Here is a 21762-nt window from a genome sequence, read left to right as displayed (position 1 = left end):
GCAGTTTGTGCGTCTCGGGTCGTTCTTCCCATAATGTCAATATCGTCAGCGTAGGCCAGTAGTTAGGTGGACTTGAAGAGGATGGTGTCTCTTGCATTGAGAGTGAGCCTACTACTTTTATCTGGCCTTGTACATTGGTTGGGGTCAGCTTAGTTAGTTTTATGAATTTCTTCGCGATACCGAATTCTCTCATGGTCGTGTACAGTTTTACCCTGGCTATGCTGTCACAGGCGGCTTTAAAGTCGAAGAAAAGGTGGTGCAACTGATGTCCATATTCCATCGCTTGCAGGGCAGGGAAAATTTGATCTTTTGGTGATTTGCCTGGAGTGAAGCCTCTTTGGTATGGGTCAATGATGTCCCGGGCGTATGGATCTATCCGATCTAGCAAGATAGCGGAGAATATCTTATAGATGGTACTCAGCAACGTGATACCTCTATAATTGCTGCACTGCGTGATATCCGCCCTTTTTATATATGGGACAGATAATGCCTCTTTTCCAGTCATCAGGCATTCATTCGCTGTCCCACACCTTGAACATCAGTTGATGAACCGCTTTGTGTAGTTGGTAGCCTCCATATTTAACCAATTCTGCTGTAATTCCATCGGCTCCTGGCGACTTATGGTTTTTAAGTCGATGAATTGTATGGACTGTTTTTTTTCTAAACTTGGTGGTGGCAGGTGGTCCGTCATCTTCAGTTAGCGGGAGCTCCAACTCGCCGATATTTTGGTTGTTGAGCAACTCATTAAAATACTTAACCCATGGCTCTAATATGCCAATTCTGTCGGAAATCAGATTTCCCTCGAGGTGTATAAGGCTTCATCCTGCTGACTTGTTGGTAAAATTTGCGCGCCTGGTGTGGTTGTTCCCTGCACTTTTCAAGTTTACAGATCTGTGGGTTTTCCCAGGCTTCCTTTTTCCATCTGTGAAGTGGCTTCTCCGGACGACGGAGTTCGTGATAAGTCTCTGCAAATGCTCGCGTTTTTTGAGAATGTAACATTACTCGGTATGTAGCATGCTTCTGTTCCGTTACTAGCTTACATTCATCGTCGAATCGTCGATCACTTGTTGATATTTCATCTCCAGGACATCTGTTTGCTACGGTTATTGCAGCATCCATTTCCCTCTTATAGGTGTTACCGAGGGCTGTGTTGTGAACGGCTTCAGTATTCACTCTCATCAGATTGGCAGAGGGGATTCTAGGTGGTGTTGTAGTTCGAGCCCCGAGCACAATGCCAACGAGATAGTGATTCGAGTCCCGTATATATTCTGACATTCATCAAGGCTGAGAGTCCCGTTTGGAGAGACCAACGTGCGCTTTCCGCGTAAACCAGGTACTTCCAACAACCATTTCCTGCGATATTGCTAACTGATTAATCCGCAGTCCGTTATCATTGGTTTCCTTATGTAAGCTATGAGGGCCGACATATCGCCTGAATACGGGCTCCGTTCCTACTTGGCTGTTAAAATCCCCAAGTATGATTTTAATATCATTCTTGGGACAGGCTTCGAGGGTTCCCTTAACTGCCTCGTAGAAGGTGTCCTTCTCCGAATCTGCAGGCTCTTTTGTAGGGGCGTGAACCTTTATGAGACTTATATTTCTAAACTTGCCTCGCAAACGCAGAGCCTTTCGCTTATATTTTCAAAGCCGATAATAGCAGCTTTCATTTTCTGGTTAATTAAGAAACCTACTCCGAGCACATGGTTTATTGGATGTCCGCTATAAAATATGGTGTAGTGGCTCTAATCCAGGAGACCGGTCCCTGTCCATCGCATCTCTTGCAACACTGTTACATCAGCCTTACATTGGGACAGGGTATCGGCTTCTGTGTACAGGGAGCGCACGTTCAATGAGAAAATGCGGCAATCGTTATTCCTTTGTCGTTGCCGGGTTCTTTGTTGTGTAGTCAATCCAGTTCGAGGTTCCTTCTGTGGCTTCGTAACATCGGTTTTGCGTGTAGGGTTGTCAGCCCTATCCAACTCCCAATCTGGAGGACTAGTTGGTAGAAATTGTCCCGTTTTTAGGCGCGAGAGACTCGCCTTCATCCTTCTGGGACCTATACTACTCTTTGACCGCCTCTCACCGGTCGAACTGTTCGATGAAAACTTGCGAAAGAAGACAGTAAATTACGGAAAATTTCTCGGCTATGGTAGAAAACGATGAGAGCATCGCAAGTTGATAATATGCCGGCATCATTTAACTAAAATGTGTTAGAATGTATCTGAATGGATAGATATTTTTACTATTTCTTATCGCATAATACACTGATTGGGTTGCTATTGAAGCTATGCTGTAATTTTTGTCTTTATGTTATCCACTAATAATTGTTTTCGATCCAACTATATTTATCCGATCCAAATTTCATTGCCAGCTTGTTGTGGGAGGAAGAACGAACTTCTATAGATACAAGATGTTTAGGTGAAAGTGTGGCTAAGAAATTAAAAAAAACTACGCGCACGTAAGAATCATATCAACATCTTAAATGATCAGATCACGTTAACGTTGGTGGGTAACTTTCTAAGGCAATGGCACTTTGTAACCTGTTTTGTGCTCAATGAAACTAATCGCGAAACGAGTGTCTTTCATATGTGATACATTTTGATTAATTGATTATGTTACAAATTCTGGAACTAGTTTGAGATCGATGGTTGCAAAGTGATATCTGAAACTCAAATGACCAGCAGAGCTCGTCGTTTGCACAAAATATTCCTCTACTTCATTGACTCTTCATCTCAACTATTTTTTATGGTATCGACACCTGTTTTGATAGTGCATCTATTCTTGAAATTATCAGATATTTTTTGGAAACTATGGAAATAAATCTTCGTGGCTACGGATGCCGGCACAAAATTGGAAAATTCTCTGAATATATTATCATTGAGAGACTATTGGATATAAAATTTTGCTGTTGATAGTGTGCCTATCGTTGACCCATTTTCCCATATGAATAATTTTCACCGTTTTATTAGTTTTGTTTCTATTTTTTTTATATCCAAATTATGTAGTGCAAATTTCGCTTTTGGTTTCGCATTTTCATGAAAGAACGTTATTGACCGTTACTAGAATTTGTAGTGGTTGTGGTCAACAGAGTGATAGTTCCTTGAGTATATAAAGACTTTGACAATGGAGTTTCGGTAGCATTCAACATGTTGACTTTAACGAAACTGTTTCTCATCTGTAAGTGGACAATTTGTGGATATATTAGGAGCTCTTATAATAATTGGATTACAATTTTTAGGTGCTATTTTCGCACTTTCCTCGGGATCACCATACTATGATACGGATGGAGAGATAATTCAGATTGTACCAAGACAACCGAAAGTTGGAGTTGGAATTGTTAGTGGTAGTGGAGGTGGTCATAGTGGTGGTGGTTATATTGGAATAGGTCCACCAGGACCTCCAGGCCCTCCTGGAGCACCAGGAAAACGCGGACCACCAGGCGAGAAAGGTCGTGATGGGCGAAAAGGTGATCGTGGAATTGCAGGCCCACCAGGACCACACGGACGTGACGGACGACCTGGCGCACCCGGCAGAGATGGTGAAAAGGGTCCACGGGGACCAGACGGTAGCCCAGGCCGTCCCGGTGAACCAGGCCTTCGGGGACCACCTGGACGTGATGGTGCACAAGGACCACAAGGACCCCAAGGAGAACGAGGATTACCAGGAACACCAGGACCACGGGGCCCAAGAGGTCCACAGGGAATTCGCGGACGAAGAGGTTATCCAGGACCAGTAGGAGCACAAGGACCAGAGGGTCCAGCTGGTCCATAATCGTTAAAAAAATACTATTTATTTATTTATTGAATTAAATTATTTATTATTTCCAATAAATTTAATTATCCTGAAAGTATCATGGTTTTCATGCTAACGAGTGTAGTTGCTTTTAAAATGTTGGGTCGTGGAAGGCTTATATATACTCCAATATTCCATTTTTGTTTTAAATTTAGGTTGATGTAGATTTTTTGAAAATCTTGGTTAAAACAATTGAGAAAAACATCCCCTTTTTCGTGAATGAATCTTTTGTAAAGAAAATGGTGTTTGAATAATTAAGAAAAATTTATCTTGGGCAAGTGTGAGCAGGAACAGCGACAAACAGTGCAATGTGTAATTTTCCACAATTGTAATTGTCTACTTTTATGCTGTTCACTTTAGAATGTGGTTATATATTTAATTTCCTGACTACAATTGTAGACGTAGAAAATGGTTTGAATTTCTCATTCAGGTTTATATGAAGTTTTTGTACGGTTACCCAATTTAACCGGCGTCATTTAAGAAAGTTGATTCTTCCATTATTCCCTCTTGTGGGTCGCATGAACTCAACATGTTTGGGTATCAATTTGGTCATCTTATGTTATTAGAGTAATTCAAGAGTTTAATATTATATTTTCAAAAATATGGATATTCACTCGCTCCTTGCAAACTTATAATAATGATAACTAGTCATCGTGAGTTGTGCATATTAAATATTGTATTGGCAGAATGCATATTATCCTTAACCAGGACATGCGAGAATATTCTGTTCCTTCTCATCTAGGTTGAAAATTACATTATCATCATCAATGAACCTGGTGAGGTTCGACAGATTTATGCGAATTTGGGTGAATCAAAACCTTATGAAATTTGGCTTATGGTTTGTCTATCTTCTGTCTGTTTTTTAAGAAGGTAGATATCTCCAAAAGACCGGCTTGGACACGCCAGAGTGTGGGACTTTTATCCACTAAAACCAGCCCCGATTTTCCGTCTTCCCTTGCCCGTTGAACCATCGTTAAGTATTATATCACGGGGCGGAGTTAGCTCACTTTATCTAGGCCTTCTTTCTTTTATCCGTGGCGTTCGTAACCGTGCCTTCCTAGCTTGTTCCGCTTTTCACAATCTATCCTCGATTGCGGCGACCATTTCAGTCTTCCTGACATGCTAACATTCTCCGGACAATATTTTCTGATGGTAGCATTTCACCTAAAGTTTCCTCTAGGTTTCTCCTTTCTTCTTCCACTGACACTGGAAGAATACTTGTGCCGAAGCTTGGACACTCGGGGTGGTGTCCATTTAAACCTGTAGTGGTACTCACAGTATCCTTCGTCACCTGTAAGAAACTGGGTTAGATTATAATTGATCTACCCATGCTAGCCACTCCCCGATTACGGATCAATCTGTAAGTCCGATGACCCTTTCCTGACTGGTCCCATTGCTGTTGCCCTCTACTTATAGATGTGTCCCTTTCGGCTTCTTTTCACTTGCGATAAAGTAGGGATGGACCTGACGATATAAACGCTCATCATCTTGTCTGCCAAGATGATAATTGTCATCATTCCCGAGATGCTTAACGCTGCATCATCTCAGATGGTCGTGAAGGCAGAGCACACCCTCAAGGCAGGTTCCTCTGTAAATAGCACTCAGTTTATGTGCTTTACCTAAAACATGTAGCCCTTTTCCCCAAACTTGGAATGCATAGAGCAAACTGGCACTCACCACCCTAACTTTGAGCAATCTGCAAGTATGCAATGGTCCTCTTACTTTCGGCATCATTCCTCCTACAGCTATACTTGTGGTGGAAGTTTCTTCGCACGTATACTTTATGTGTTGCTTAAAATTGAGTTTTCCATCTATCACCACTCTCAAGTATTTGATGGCCGGGTTTGAAGCGATGATAATATTCTCAATTCAATCACGAAGACAACGTACTCCTGGGGTCCGTCATCGGTATCATGCCAGAGCTGCTGTTCTTGGAAATAGCTGTTGAAAATACTAGCGAGATTGCTGATTTGTTACATTCAGGGTCACCATCACCAGGTTCTATGAATTGTATCTTCAACCAAGAACGAACAAGTTGACTGACTGTTTCGTCCTTCTTTAGCCAAAGCAGTAACCACTGCTTGATCTGGCGTTACGTCATTCCAAAGACCCCATTGACCATCAACGACCGGGAGTAACCTATCGTGTATTAATCGCTCTAGCATTTTCCCTACAGTGTCCAGAAAACACATGGCTATATAGGAGGATGCTTCGCTTGAAAGTTTACTACTCTTAGGTAGCGATACCAGCTTTTGCTGCTTCCATGATGCAGGAAATAGATCGTTCGCAAATGCTTGGGCGAAGATTTTTTTGTCCTCCAGGAGCCACAGCAGGTCTATTACCAAGAGCCATAACAGCGGAGAGAGAACCCCCCTCTGTGGGGAGCCTCTAAGACATCCTGCTTCAATCCATTCCCTCTATTATTAGCGCAGGAATGATGCCATCCGGACCTGCAGACTTGTATCTATGGAACAAATGATACTACTTTGCATGCCAGATTCCAGTTTCTCGGTTGAGGGCTATATGCACCTGTCGGCCCCGAGATTAAATTTTGGATGTTGTCTGGGAAGTGTACTTCATGCAAATGGTTTGTCGTTTCTTCATCACTTTTCTTGTACCTCCCATTCTGTAAACGTAAATCACCCAGCTTTTGGCTACGCTTTTAACCAGAATCCGCTTCAGCTTTGAGGTTGCCTCAAGAGAGTTAGTCTCTTCGTAGAAGCATCTCCATGATGACCGTTTAGCCGATCTTATGCTCTTCTTTAGAGCCTTCTGTGCCTCTTTATAGCGATTCCAGCTAGCGCACTTCAGAGCACGATTAAGGAGCATCTTTGTCGTTCTCCTCTGTTTTGCTAAATCCGAGTTCCACCATGGTGTTTTACCCTTCTTTGGCATCTTGAGTGGACAGCTTTCTTGGAAAGCTTCTGTTATGCTAGTTGTGATCATCTGGGTGGCCTTCTCAATTCCAGCAATGGATTTCATGCGCTTTCCAGGGATCGTGACTCGGGTGCTTAATTCTATTTTATACATCACCCAATCTGTCTTCCGCGGATTCCGAAATGGAGTCGGTGGAGGTGGATCCATGCCCATTACGAAATCAATGCGTCTGTGATCCGAGAGTGTGATACGGTTTGATACTCTCTACTCTCTGACTAGAGCCACGATGTCAGGGGATGCCACCGTGATGTCGATGACCTCTCGCCTGACCACGTTGAAGAAAGTGGGTTCATTATCCAAATCAAGGATCTGCAAATCGACTAGATACTCCAGTAGTCTCGATCCTCCTGCATTGATATTGGAACTTCCCCAACATATGTGGTGCGCATTGACATCACATCCTGCTATTACTCCCAAGCCTCTACTGTTGGCATATTGGATAGCTCTGATGATCGAGCTCTGGTGTCGCTTAACCAAATTAGCCTGGAAGTCTTTTGAGACTACCATACAGGAGCGAGGTCCATCACTTCCACCAACAACCCACGGTTCTTGTATGAGGTATATAAATGTCTTGCAGTTATTGATGCGACGACTGATAAGTGCAGTCGCCGCTTTACAATCCTATAATTTTTTTTTGGTACCTCATCTATGCTTCAGATGAAGATACCGAGGGCTGCACGTCCCCTTCTATGGTTTTAGGAGCTGACACTTGTAACGTGACGGCCCCTAGCTCGTAGTAGAGCCAGCAGCCAGATTTCCCGAACCCGATGTTAACGCCAATAGTGAGAAAAGTTCCCGGCCTATTGGCTCTCTCTCCTGTTTTGCTGTCTAGTAGCATCCAGTAAACCATGTACTTGGAGTAGGTTTCTTAGTCAGCCAAAAAAGGAAACCTGCTGTTATCGGCTTTGAAAACATAAGCGAACGGCTATGCACTCTGCGCTTGCGAGGCAAGTTTAGAAATATAAGTCTCATTAACGTTCACGCCCCTACAGAAGAGACTGCAGAGTCGGAGAAGGATACCTTCTACGAGGCAGTAGAACGAACTCTTGAAGCCTGTCTCAGATATGATATCAAAATCATACTTGGGGATTTTAACAGCCAAGTAGGGAAGGAGCCCGTATTCAGGCGATAAGTTGGCTCCCATAGCTTACACACAAATGATAACGGACTGCGGATGATTCAATTAGCAGTGTCACACGAAATGGTTGTTGGAAGTACCTGGTTTGCGCGGAAAGCGGTTCACAAACATACATGGGCCTCTCCAGACGGGACCATTTTCAACCAAATTGACCACGTGTTAATCGAACGCCGCAACCTCTCAGCCTTGATGAATGTCAGAACATATAGGGGGCCAATATAGACTCGGATCACTATCTCGTTGTCATGGTGCTCCAAGCTCGAATAACAATATCACCTAGAATCCCCTCTCATAATCAGGTGAGAGTTAACACTGAAGCTATCCACAACACAGCCCTCCGCGACACCTATAAGAGGGAAATGGATGCCGCAATAACCGCAGTCAACAGAGGACCTGGAGATGAAGCATCTACAAATGATCTTCACAACCACCTGAAGAACGTTATCATGGATACGGCTACAAAGATACTTGGCTCCCCGCAAAAGGAGTCGGAACGGTTGGTTTGACGATGAATGTAAGCTAACAATGGAACGGAAGAATGCCGCATACCGAGTAATGTTGCATTATCAAAGGGCGCGAGCACGCGCAGAGACTTATTACGAACTCCGTCGAGCGGAGAAGCGACTTCACAGACGGAAAAAGGAAGTCTGGGAGAACCAACAAGTCTGTGAACTAGAAAAGTACAGGGAGCAACCGCACCAGGCGCGGAAGTTTTACCAACAAGTCAGCAGGATGAAGCCTTACACACTTCGATGCTCATCACATCGTTGCTACCATTCCTTGTACAACTCCTTATTACTGGCTTTTCAGAAGTCCACGGTCCCTTCGGATGGATTCCCCCTTCTTCTCTAGCAGAGATAGTGTGCACTATTCACTACCATCATTGGCCCATACCAAAGAGGCTTCACTCCAGGCAAATCAACAACAGATCAGATTTTCTCTCTGCGGCAAGCGATGGAAAAACTGTTGGAATATGGACAACAGTTGCACCATCTGTTCATCGGATTTAAGGTCGCCTATCATAGCATAGCCAGGGTAAAACTGTACACGACCATGAGAGAATTCGGTATTCCGACGAAATTAATAAGACTGACTAGGCTGACCCTGACCAATGTGCGAGGCCAGATGAAAGCAGCAGGATCACTCTCAAGACCATTCGACATCAACAACGGTCTACGACTAGGGGATGCCCTATCATGCGTCCTCCTTAACCTGGCCCTCGAGAAAGTGATCCGTGATGCTGATGTAAATGCAAGAGGTACGATCCTCTTTAAGTCCACCCCACTACTGGCCTATGCTGACTATATCGACATCATGGGAAGAACCACCCGAGACGTACAAACTGCCTTCATCCACATCGAGCAGGCGGCGCGAGATCTTGGGCTGCACATCAATGAAGGCAAGATAAAAGATATGGTGGCAACGTCAACACCGAAGACGAACCAACCAACAACATCAAACCGCACTGGTCAAACGGGAAGAATAAGAATAGGAGAATACAACTTTGAGACCGTTGATAATTTCTCCTATCTAGGGTCGAAAATCACAACCGATAACAGCTACGATGATGAAATCCGCGCACGGTTGTTGTCAGCCAACAGAGCCTATTTCAGCTTACAAAGACTGTTCCGTTCGAAACGTCTCACCATAGGGTCAAAGCTTTTACTGTACAAGACTAAGATCTTGCCAGTCGTCATGTATTCCTCGGAAACTTGGGTTCTTAGCAAGAAAAATTGCGAACTCTTGGCCGCGTTCGAGAGAAGAATCCTCCGAAGAATTTTTGGCCCCCTACATGAGGATGGACGATTCCGTAGCCTGCACAATCTATGAGCGATACCATGACCGTCCGGTTGTGGATAAAGTCCGTCTCAATAGGTTACGATGGTCGGGTCACTTAATCCGTATGGATGAGAATGATCCCACCCGGAAAGTCTATAAGGGCAATATCTATGGTAGAAAAAGAAGACGAGGCAGACCCTGCCTAAGATGGAGTGATGGCGTAGGCCAGGACGCCAGACAGCTTTTAGGGATATCGAATTGGTGGACCTCGGCGCAAAACCGGGATGTCTGGAGTTTCTTATTATGGCAGGCCTAGACCGGATACCGGTTGTTGTGCCGTTGATGATGATGAGCATCCAGGTGGAAGTGTTGAGTTTATTCCACCAAGTTTTTCCAGAACCCCAGCACCATTCCACTCTTTTTCTGCAAGCCAGAGAAAGCACTTTTTTAACGATGGCAGCTCAGAGACCCTTTTCAGGGTTACTCGCGTATCCTCCTACACATCGTTGAGGGAGGAGCAGTACTGCTTGATCCACTCATTCGTGTCTTCGTTGGCAAAGTTTAACCGTAACATTTTACGGTATACTCCTACCGACTCAAAGCAAAGCTTAATGTCTTGTGAGGATGCAGTCCTTCGCACTGCTCAGTATCGTAATCGGATTGATTAGAGTAGTCATACAAAACCCATCCATCGGTTTCCATAGCCTTGGCTGCAAATGAAGGCCTAGCCGTTGCTGGCTGAGCTCTCTTTGCTGCCTATTGTGTCGAAAAGTTGGTATTATCCGAGGACCGCTGCCGCTTCGGTTTCCCCTTAGCCGCAGGTGCTCCGAACGATCCTTTCCCCTCAACCTTGGCCCGGAGGCGGTTTCCTCAAAGGCTGTTTGCTGTCCATGGTCAGGTGCTTATCCGTGGACAAGACTTTAGTCTCAGCAGGTGGCACCAATTGGAGCCTGGGGTCAGGAGTGCTGACAGAAGGGACCTACTTCGGCTCATCTGTTAAGGACTGGGTCCCGATTCGATTGGCTCGCACCTGAGTAAGGGGAGAATCTGAGTCTAGGCTCAGGTTTTCCATCGATGAGTTTAGGGTTGCCCCTTCATTCGGGGTTAGATCGTCACGATTGAGGTTTAATTGTAGTTTTTTGAAAGGATTTTGTTTTCGTTTTTTTGTTTTTCATAATTGGCTGCCATGGGTTTAGTTTTATCGGAGAAAGTAAGTCGGTCTGGGCAGAGCTTCTTTCTGCTGAGATAAGGATAGTTAAAACTGGGGTTTTGATTACCGCTTGGCTTCAAGTGCCACCTCCCGTTTTCTGGAGGATTGAGCTTCCTCACCACGACAACGTAGGTAATCGTCGAGGGAGAGCTAGGCTGTCCTTACTAGACATTCTTCAATTTGAGTTGGAAGTTCGTCGCTTCAATCTTTTATTGATTACATGGAAATTAGATATATTTGGAAACGGGGGTAATTAAATGTATCTATTGTATTGCCGGCTTGTTGGTAATATTTTTCGTATGAATTCATGTATATTCTTTTGGATGTTTGTGTTTCAAATGAGTGATTGATCTCGTTTGTGCAGAAACACAAAACTTTACTGAAGTTATTTAACTAAAATTCCAATCAGATACAAAAACTATAGTAGATAGACAGACACATGTCTGCATACTTTCCGTATAATTATCATATTTGAAACTTTGATCAATACTTTGGTATTTTTTTCTAATTCATTTCGAGAATATACCGTAAAGTCAATCAAGATTCTGGGGATATATAGTGTGTCATCAAACATGACTGTTACAAACAAGAATGTACGCTTTAGAAACCGGGTCAACCGATGTAGTTGGAACTTTACATTTCGTGCTAAAATAGAATTTCAGATTTGCATATTTAATCCATATTTCAAATTTGATCTATGAACTATTGGAGCAAAACGGTATAAAAGTCCCCGACCGAAATCATCGAATCGATTGAAAGCAAAAACTGTTTTGCGTTTTATCTGAAATATAAGAAAAAAATCTATAAATTTGCTAATGGATAAGAATTTATTATGAATATGATTAGTGAAAGTAGTGAACTCTCTAACGTTGCTGGTATCTGGGAGCGTGTTTTGAAATCGTATTCATTGAGCTTCCAAGATGTCTTTTTCTAGAAAATTTGAGAAAAATTTACAAGTTCAGAAGTTTTATTAGCGGTGGTGATTTATGAACCAATTATTTAATTGATAAATTTGGTGGCAAATAAGACAGTAGCGGATTCGGTCATATATGAACACTATAATCGATAATTTCTAAGCTAGTTGAAAACCTATGTAGTATCGACAAGGAGGGGGAGCATTGCAAGTAAGGAAACAAAGAGGCAAAAAATGAAATATTTATGGAAATTCGAGAGAGTCAAAAGTTGTGAAAACTCCTTCATTCACATGTTATCTCTAAAATTTGAAAATCGGACCTTTTCGAATTTTCGGTGGCTGAATATTCAGTGCCTATTTTTACCTACTTTCTACAATTTTATAGAGTTATTCTTCCACGTTTCTTTCCGATATGTGCCAATTTTAGTTTCGTGTTTTGCGTTAATAATTTTCCGTGCCGATTTCTTAGCTTCATTTCAAGTTTCTCATTAATTTCCATGAATTGGACCGTTTTTTATGACGACCTATTTATAACTTCATCACAGTTTATACGTTTTTCAATGTGAGTTTGTGGTTTTCTATGCCTAAGGGGGTCATCCCGTGTGTCGGATCCGCATCAATTGTATCTAGATATAGTGTAGAATATATGGGTAAAGTGATTTTTAAGGTTTTGTTTGTCTGTCACGCGCATTTTTCTCCAAAACGGCTAAACCGATCCAAACGAAATTTGGCAAACAGATGGGACCTATGAAATCCCACGCATACAGCGAGTGGCATAAATTTAGGTGGAGTTTAAAGGGGGGCTCCCCATACATGTAAAGGGGGGATTCAAACATTTTTTTCACCGGATATAGTGTAGGGTATCAAATGAAAGGTCTAGATTTGTACTTTTCGAAACTGACATTAGTTTTGGCATAAATTGCAAAGTGCGTGAGTAAGGAGTCAAAATGTACGCATTTGAAGTGAGACAGGACTCATTTTCGGAAACTACCCAACTTAAAAATCCGAAAAAAATCAGGGTGGTGCGCCTCAAAATATGTCCCATTCCGATATCTGCTCAAATAAACTTACTAATAGTATATTACTACTTTTTAGAAATTTACTGAAAACCCCCCTTAAATTCATCCTAGGACTTCCGAATTTTGTACCAGCATAGAGGACAATATTTCGTATATACGTGCTAAATTTCGTGGCCATTAACGCCAAAATTATAGCAGTTCAAACTTAGCAATTTCGCCCGAATTTACTGCTTCCAAAGCCATACAAATAAGATGCTGACGTCATAATTAACGAGAATAATTCACATTCGAGTGAAATATTAAAATTCCATTCAAGAAGAATCTAATTCTCCCTAGCCCTTTTTAAGGTTTTGTGTAAACACAAAACCTTATTAAAATCGGTTTACTGTCTGTCTGTCTGTCTGTCTGTCTTTTTTTTTTTTTTTTTTTTTTTTTTCTTCCTCCCCCCCCCCCTTTTTTTTCCCCACTTTCTCCTTTTTCCTTCCCCGCGGGACCGCCGCAAAGCATTACTTCGCGGGGTGGACTGTGCTTTACGCAACCACGCCTTCCGTTCTTCGCGTCCTCCTTGCGCGCTCCGCTCTTGCCAGTTCTTCTTGTATTCGTTTGATGGCGGTGTTCACCGCACACCAGTTTTCCTCCGATTTCAACATTTCCCCGACGATGTTCTGCGGGCTTAGAGTGGTTTTCAGGGAGTCTTCCAGACTCCTCCTTTCTGAGAGAAATCGTGGACAGTGGAACATAACATGCTCCGGGTCCTCAGGTGTGCAACCACATTCAGGACACAAGGGAGAATCATCCAGCCTGAATTGGTGCAGGTACTTCCTGTAACCGCCATGTCCTGACAGGAATTGCGTCAGATGGTAGTTAATCTCACCGTGTCGTCGCTGGATCCACTCTTCAATACGGGGAATCAAAGTGTGGGTCCAGCGACCCCTCTGCGAGTCATCCCACCGTTTCTGCCACTTTTCCAGCGACTCTCGCCTTGCCGCCTTTCGGCGTTCTGCATCCTTTTCAAGAGGATTCATTTTCCTTGTCTCATACAGGCAGCGTGTCTCACTTGCCAGAATGTCTATCGGGATCATTCCCGCAATAACACACGCTGCCTCGGCTGATATTGTTCTGAAGGCGCTGCACACCCTTAGCGCCACTAAGCGGTAAGTCATATTCACTCTCCTACGATTACTCTCACACGCTAATGCTTCCTCCCAAACTGGTGCCGCGTATAATAGTGTGGAGCGAACCACTCCGGCCACAAGTAATCTGCGACTCTATACCTTGGACCTCCAATGTGAGGCATCATCCGCGCTAATGGTACGCTGGTATTTGCCGCTTTCTCACAGGCATAGTCCAGATGTCCCCTGAAATTGATCTTAGCGTCAATCATCACCCCCAGGTATTTGATAACCGGCTTCGAAGTGATGACGTGACCACCAACGCGAATATTAATCGTATTCCTCTTCCTACGATTGGTAATCAAGACCGCCTCCGTCTTTTGTTCCGCAAGGTCAAGCTGAACCATCTCCAGCCACGCTTTTATGGCGCTAATGGTTTCGTTAGCGTACATTTCGACGTCTTCAGGTTCTTTCGCGACGACAACCACAGCTAGATCATCTGCGAAACCGATTATCGTGGCCTCCTTTGGCACGGGAAGGACAAGGACCCCATTGTACATGACGTTCCACAGGAGAGGACCCAACACTGAGCCCTGTGGTACTCCTGCGGTGACGGTGTACTGCTTGGATCCCTCATCCGTGTCGTACCAAAGTGTCCTCTCCGAAAGGTAACTGTTGAGGAGCTTAGTCAAGTAACTAGGGACACCCGTGTTAGCCAGTGAACTTTTTATCCACTCCCAGCTTGCGGAATTGAACGCATTTTTGATGTCCAATGTCACTACGGCGCAATGCTGACCACATTGCCTCCTAGTGTACCGTTACGGTCTTGAATGAAGTGCTCTAACACACTTCAAGGCCCTGATCCAACATGGATTGTTGCGCCAACGATTATTATTATTATTATTATTATAATGTCACTACGGCACAGCATTTTTTAGACGACATCGCGTCTCGAGCCAGCTTCAAAACAACGTCTACGGCGTCGATGGTTGAGTGGGCTTGACGAAATCCAAATTGTCGCTCCGATAGTCCATCCTTGTATTCGATGATAGGGAGCAGTCTGTTGTAGATGACCCTTTCGAGCATCTTTCCTGCCGTGTCGATAAGGCAAATCGGTCGGTATGATGAAGGGTGTCCTGGATGTTTATTCGGCTTCGGGAGTAAAACTAGTTTTTGCCTCTTCCACCGATCGGGGAAAATTCCTTCTATCATGCATGTCTGAAACACGCTGATAAACCAGTCGGGTCTGGTCTTAACAGCGAGTTTAAGGGCTCTATTGGGAACAGCATCCAGACCGGGTGCTTTGTTATCACCAATTCTCCGGCAAATTTGCATAAGTTCCTCCTCAGTTACCGCAGGTATAGTGTAGACGTCGAGTGCTCGCTTGTGTTGTTTGCGCTCCCCTTTATCCGGGGGGAAGAGCGCCGTCACGATATCGAGAAGAAGATGCGGACAGGTCAATTGTGGTGTTCGCCCTCTCATCTTCTTCATAACTATCCTGTACGCTGTTCCCCAGGGGCTTTGGTCTGCCTCTGTGCAAAGCTGCTTGAAGCATTCTCGCTTGCTGGTCCGTATAGCCTGCTTAAGCCTACCTCGAAGGTTCACATATGCTAGCCGTTTCTCGTCGAAGTCTGGTCTTGCTCTAGATCGTTGGCAGATCCTTCTAGCACGAAAACATGCATTCCGTAACACCGCGATCTCTTCATTCCACCAATAGTTTGAGCGCCTTTTTGCGAGAACTCGTCGCCTCGGCATAGCAGCGTCGCATGCTCTTGTTATGCGTCCCATCATTTGCTCTACCTTTTCCGTAGCCGCACCACCGGGACTTTGGCCTCCCAATAGCATCTCTATGAATGCATCCTCCTCAAGCCCTTTCACGGACCAGCCCCGGTTTCCAGCCTCACGGGAACACGCATCGACGCATGGCCCATACTCGATCTGGAGGAAAATCGCCTGGTGGTCGCTGTGAGTATAATGCTCACTGACAAACCATGTCATTCTCCTCGCCAATGTGGTACTCACATATGTCAGATCGACTATTGAGCCTGACCCCGTCCCACGAAAAGTGGAAGCGTTTCCCGTGTTGGCAAGCACCAAATCTAGCTCCGCGAAAGCCTCGAGCAGGATACGGCCCCTGGTGTTCGTAGTGCGACTGCCCCAATCCACGGCCCACGCTTTGAAATCACCAGCTATGATCTTGGGGTTTCGACTTCTTGCATCCGAGACTAGCATACCTAGCATTCCTTCGAATTCTGTTATCGTCGCGCTTGGTGGAGCATAGCAACTATAAATATAGATACCAGCTATTTTTGCCCTGACGAATCCAACTTCTGGAAACTCCATCACTTCTTGAATGGCCTGATTTCCACACGCCCATATTGCCGCCTTACCGGTTTCATCTGCAGTCCAGGCACCGCTCTTATTGTTGCGATAGGGCTCGCTGATTATGGCAGCTTCGATTCCCTTCTCATAGATGGTCTGCGAGAGAAGGTCTTGCGCTGCCTCGCAGTGGTTGAGGTTGATTTGTATCAACCTCATTTTTTTACTGCATTCAAGGCTCGCCTAAACACTGGGCATCTGCTGCTGCCTGCAACGTGCCTACAGTCGACGCCCTTTTTTTCCTTGCAGAGCATGCATTCAGGCTCAGCCTTGCATTCCCTGAACATATGGCCTTCTCCCCCACATTTTCTGCAACATTTTGACCTGTCACAGTCACCGGTGCATTTCGCCGCTATGTGGCCGAATTCCAGGCATCTAAAGCAGCGCTTAAGGAATACCTGCTCCCTGAGTCGGCAAACGACCCAACCTATTTTTACTTTCCCAGCCGCCAGCAGTTTGAACGCTGCTTCAGTTGGTAAGCTTATAGTTGCCGTTTGCGTGCCTCCGTATGCCTTCCTCAGTCCCCTGATTGCGGAATCTTGCAAGCCAAGTGGTCCGAACTGCTTTTCTAGGGCGTCACGGATATCCTCCTTGGTCGTGATTTCGTCAATGTCCTTGCATTCGATGACAAGCTCCTGCTTTCTGGCCCGTACTTGAGCTTCTTCTCCTAAGGACTTCTCCACCTTGCCGAGGAAATTTTCTACCGTTTTGCCCGGAGACTTCTTCAGCTCCAGCATCAAGTCTCCTTTCTGGGATCGTCTGATTCGGCTGACGTTTTCTCCAAGGTCCATCAGCTCAGGATCGGATTTGACCTTCCTAAGGATATCGGCGTAAGTCATATCCCCTTTTTTGGAGATGATGATTAATTCGGGCCGTAATCTTCTTTTCTGCGTCGTGTTTTTCCTTCCACCAACCTTGGTCCATGCTTCCTTGGTCCCTTTTTGAGGCTTTGCCTCCCTTGGGTCAATTGGAGCCGGCGCCGCAGTTTCCACGATGTTGGTAACTTTGTTTCCCTTGCCTTTTGCCGGTGAGAAGCCTTTTCGCGTCCTGTGAGCATCCGAAAGAATCGTTCGCGCACTCTCTACTCCTTTTTTCAAGTTTACCGCCCTTTGGATGTTGAGGGGGTGTCACTTGTGTTGCCTGGGTGACGCTTGATTTCTTCGAGGCGTTTTTTTCTTCCTTGGCACCATTGTATAGTACCCGAATGGTACGCACCATGTTTTTGATGGCCTGGTGCACGTTGTGTTTGTCCTTAATAAATTCAGACAACTCTATTATTTTACCTCCGAGTAAGGCAAACGATGATTCTTCCGGACTCTGACATAGCTCCTCCGCTTGGTTTTCACGTTGGGCGCTTACGTACTTTTTAGCCTTCCGAATGCTTCCCAGATTTCCTTCCTTCATCAAGGTTGATTTCGGAGGAGATCGCGCTATCGTCGAGCTTCTCTTAAATGGATCAACCACTAAGTCCTGCGACATATTTCGACCAGCTGTAGTTACCCCGCTATGGGCTAATACCTGACCAGTTTGTGCCCCATCTTTTCTTGGGTTTTGAACAGGCGTTCTCGGGAGTGATGTACTCCTTTTAAATGCCTCTTTCTCCAGGCTACTTGTAGTATTTGATGCAACGGTGGCCAAGTAATCCACCACCGAGGCACTGCAGTCGAGGGATATCGACGGCCGGGAGCCTGCTTGCCCACTCCCAAAAGCCGCCGGTACTGGGTTTCCGAAGCCCTGCACCGTAACTTTATTCTCCTTCTGTTCCTCCATGTTTGGTTTTATTTCTGGGTATCCTTCCCATAGCCAATTTTTATCCACGGGCGGGCGTTTACTTCCCACCTACCCGGCCTGCGCATAAGCATGCCCATACACGCACACCTGCAAATGCGTATATGTGCATATTCCTACGCATCCGCCGAGCATTCCCTTATCCGCACGAAGGGACGCGCCTGATGGGAGATTTGTCTGTCTGTTTGTCCGTCTGTCTGTCTGTCTGTCTGTCTGTCTGTCTGTATGTCTGTCTGTCCGTCACACGCATTTTTCTCGGAGACGGTTATAGCGATTGACACCAAATTTGGTAGAAAGGTGGGAACTGTGAACGCTCACGCATACAGTGAATTACATCCTTTTACCTTGAATTTAAGGAGGGGTCCCCATACATGCAAAAGGGGGGTGTAAAATTTTTTTTCATCAAATATAGTCATGTGGGGTATCAAATTAAAGGTCCCGATTAGTACTTTTCAAAGCCGATCTTAGTTTTGACATTCGTTGGAAAGGTGGGGAGCGCGGGGGGTTGAAAGTGCTCACTTCTTTAAGGGGGCCATTCTCAGAAACTACCAAACCGAAAAATCTGAAAAAAATCAGGAGGCTGCCACTATATGGTGCCTGGGCTCCGAAATACCTTCCATGCCGATATCTGTTTAAATAAAATTAATAATAGTATATTAGTACAATTTTTTGTAATTGGTTGGAAACCCCCTTAAGTTCATCTTAGTACCATGAAATTTTGCAGTGACATATGCTATAATATAGAGCATGAGCTTACCAAGTTTGGTGGAAATCGCACTATTACTAACAAAGTTATAATACCTCAAATTTGTTGCTTCTTTGAAAATTGAAGACTATGCATGTCAATATCACCCGAAAGTGGATATTCTCACATAATATATGGATATATTACGTGCTACGTACTAAGAATTACACAAAACCTTTCGTACCTGAAGTGTCCAGCTTCCGGTTTCCCGACTTGTTTTTATATTTGATGTCGGTTAAATTCTTGGAATTTGCTAATAATATTAAACTCAGAGTGTGAAGGGTATGAGGTTGATTATTATCAATACAGGGCTTTCCATCAAATGATTTATTTAAATGGTTTTGTAGAAAATAGAGGGAAATGGAATTTTTAGCTATGTGAGACGGAGCTGTAGTGCACTCGTCGTTCCTCACATCTTTGTCTTTTTCTTCAGTCTTCACAAGCGGGGTCGGCTCGACGTGATCGGTTTCGTCATTTTATTTTATCAAATGCCTGATCAGGATGTAATTGCGAGACCTTTAAACCCCATCCAGTGTATCAAGCCACCATTGTTTTGGCCGGCTTTTTGTTTGCTTACCATTGACTTCGATGTTCTGACCAATACTGGTTTTTGAATTCTCGTTAGCGTGAATTACATGACCACACCATCGAAAATGCCTCGCAGTTTTTCCCAGATCTGTGCAAACCCATAACAATCGCGGATATTCTCATTTCAGACGTGATCAAAACGCGTCACGCCACCAGTGCAATGCAACATCTTCGTTCCCATTACCGCAAGACGCCGTTCATTGTCCTTTATAGTCGCCCAACACTCAGAACTATAGAAAGCGGCAGACGGACGACATTGCAGTAAATTTTAGATTTGGGACGGGCGCTGATACGCCGGTCACAAAGAACACCAGTTGGGGAATGCCACTTCATCCAGGTTGCGTTAATGCGTGAAACAATTTCATTACGCAGTTCTCCATTGGCTGATAGCATTGACTCGAGATATTTAAATCGCTGAGTCCTGGCAAACGCAGTAACCTGCCTTTTCAGATATTTAAATCGCTCAGTTCTGGCAATGGCAGTAACCTGCCTAGAACTGAGCGATTTCAATATCTCGGGTCAATGCTATAAGCCAATACGTTATGCTCCTCACATAGGGAAACACAAAGCCTTTTATACCTGAAGCGTCAAGCTTCCGGTTTCCCGACTTGTTTGATATTCGGAGTCGTTTGGAAATTATAGTGTTGAACACGTGATAAGTCACATGCCAGATTTATGTCGATCGCCGTAATGAAGCTCGTATTTATCGGTCGGAATGACGTTCAAATGACTTCGCTAAAAAGATGAGAATTGAAGCCAAGGCTGTACATGTGTTTGTTCAAGAAAACTAAGGTTTATTGATTATTTATAGCAGATTAATAGTCAGTTAAGGTTTTATGGCTAAAAATCGCATTCTACTTTTTAAATGCGTTTTTCTCAAAACCGCATGTAGAAAATCGGCTGCCACCATAGCCCAAAATCTATCCAACGAAATTCTTTGAAATTTTCAGGACTTATTCAGAACATATTTCTACGGTCCACAAACTAGGATAATTGCGATTCATTCAGTAGTTTTTTTTATTCTTTGAAGAAGCTTTAAAAAAACCCCAAAATTAAAAAAAAAAAAGTTTAACACGGCACCAAAAATTCACCTTTTAATATTTATTAATAATCCTAGTTTGCGGACTGTAGTTAAGTCTGTACGTTAAAATACCGTTTACTTTTTTCTCTAAGACGATCGCAGCGCCCTCTAGCGGGACAGCAGAAAACACCTTTTTTGGAGATGGGTGTATAAATTGCTCTGTATTTCAATAACGAACTATGCGATCGGGCTGGAAAAAATTACTATGCACGCTCAAGATATTAATAAATCTATGGTGAAAAATTCGTATTTGTATCTTTCTCCAGTTCTTCACAAAAAATTTCTAAATAAAGCCAAAAAAAAACGGCCTTCACACGGGATGACCGTCTTTCAACTGGGTTCATATATTAAGTAATTCATCGTGTGATCAAGCTCTTAACACCTTCTACAATATCCTCTCTGATCTCCTCTCCTGTTATGTCCCTTCTTTCCCTCCCTGCCTACGTTCTTTCTCAACTTGGTTCACAACGGAACTTCATATTAACATGCGCTTGAAACATACACTGAGGAAGAAGTTTCGGGCTTCTAAAAATGACGCCGACCTTGCTCAATTTAAAGCTATACGATCTACTGTGAAGTCAATGGTCAGAAAGGCGCGTAAAAGGTACCTATTGAGCGTCGAAGCCGCCCTTGCCCGCGGTAACTTAAAACTCTTTTGGTCTCACGCTCGCAACTCTCGTAATCCAACTCATTCTGTCCCTTCTTCTATCAGCTTCGCCTCCATCCTCACCTGTCCGTATTTGCTTTACGCAGACGACCTTAAATTGTTTGCCTCTGTTTCCTCTCCATTGGACTGTGCTCTCTTACAATCCAACCTTGATAATTTAGCCTGTTGGTGTTCGGTCAACAAGCTAACACTGAATGTCAACAAATGCCACTGGATGCGCTATTCCCTGAAACCCTCCCCATCATCCTTTCCCTATTCTCTCAGTGGTCAACCCCTTTCACTACTGACCTCCTTCAAAGACCTGGGTGTAATATTCGACGATAAACTTCGTTTCAATTCCCACTTCGTTGACATCATCAATAGAGCTTCCAAAATGCCTGGTTTTATCCTACGTTCCTCGTCCGACTTTACCTCAATCCAGCCCTCCTTAACACTCTTCAATTCCCTTGTCAAAAACATCCTTGAATACTGCTCTGTAGTCTGGTCCCCCTACCGCATCTTGAAGCTGTACAACGCAAATTCACCCGGACCCTCTTTTACAAAAAGAACCTTCCACGGGTTGATTATCCGTCACGACTCCGCACCCTCAATCTCCCCTCCCTACAGCAACGCCG

At 44.2% G+C, this 21762-nt stretch overlaps 2 protein-coding genes across 3 annotated transcripts in view; both read left to right on the top strand.

The window, feature by feature from the left end:
• Positions 1-21762, top strand: part of LOC119655472 (PX domain-containing protein kinase-like protein) — a 56865-nt gene that overhangs the window by 13500 nt on the left and 21603 nt on the right. The window lies entirely within an intron of this gene.
• Positions 3025-3794, top strand: LOC119655488 (collagen alpha-1(I) chain-like). Its single transcript, XM_038061393.1, has 2 exons — positions 3025-3177; positions 3239-3794. Exons 1-2 carry the CDS (start codon positions 3147-3149, stop codon positions 3769-3771), a joined length of 564 nt encoding a protein of 187 aa, XP_037917321.1. The 5' UTR covers positions 3025-3146; the 3' UTR covers positions 3772-3794.

The sequence above is a fragment of the Hermetia illucens genome, chromosome 1, assembly GCF_905115235.1.
Source record: "Hermetia illucens chromosome 1, iHerIll2.2.curated.20191125, whole genome shotgun sequence".
Taxonomy (NCBI): domain Eukaryota; kingdom Metazoa; phylum Arthropoda; class Insecta; order Diptera; family Stratiomyidae; genus Hermetia; species Hermetia illucens.
The sequence above is the reverse complement of the archived record's forward strand: the minus strand, read 5'-3'. Positions and strand labels throughout refer to the sequence as shown.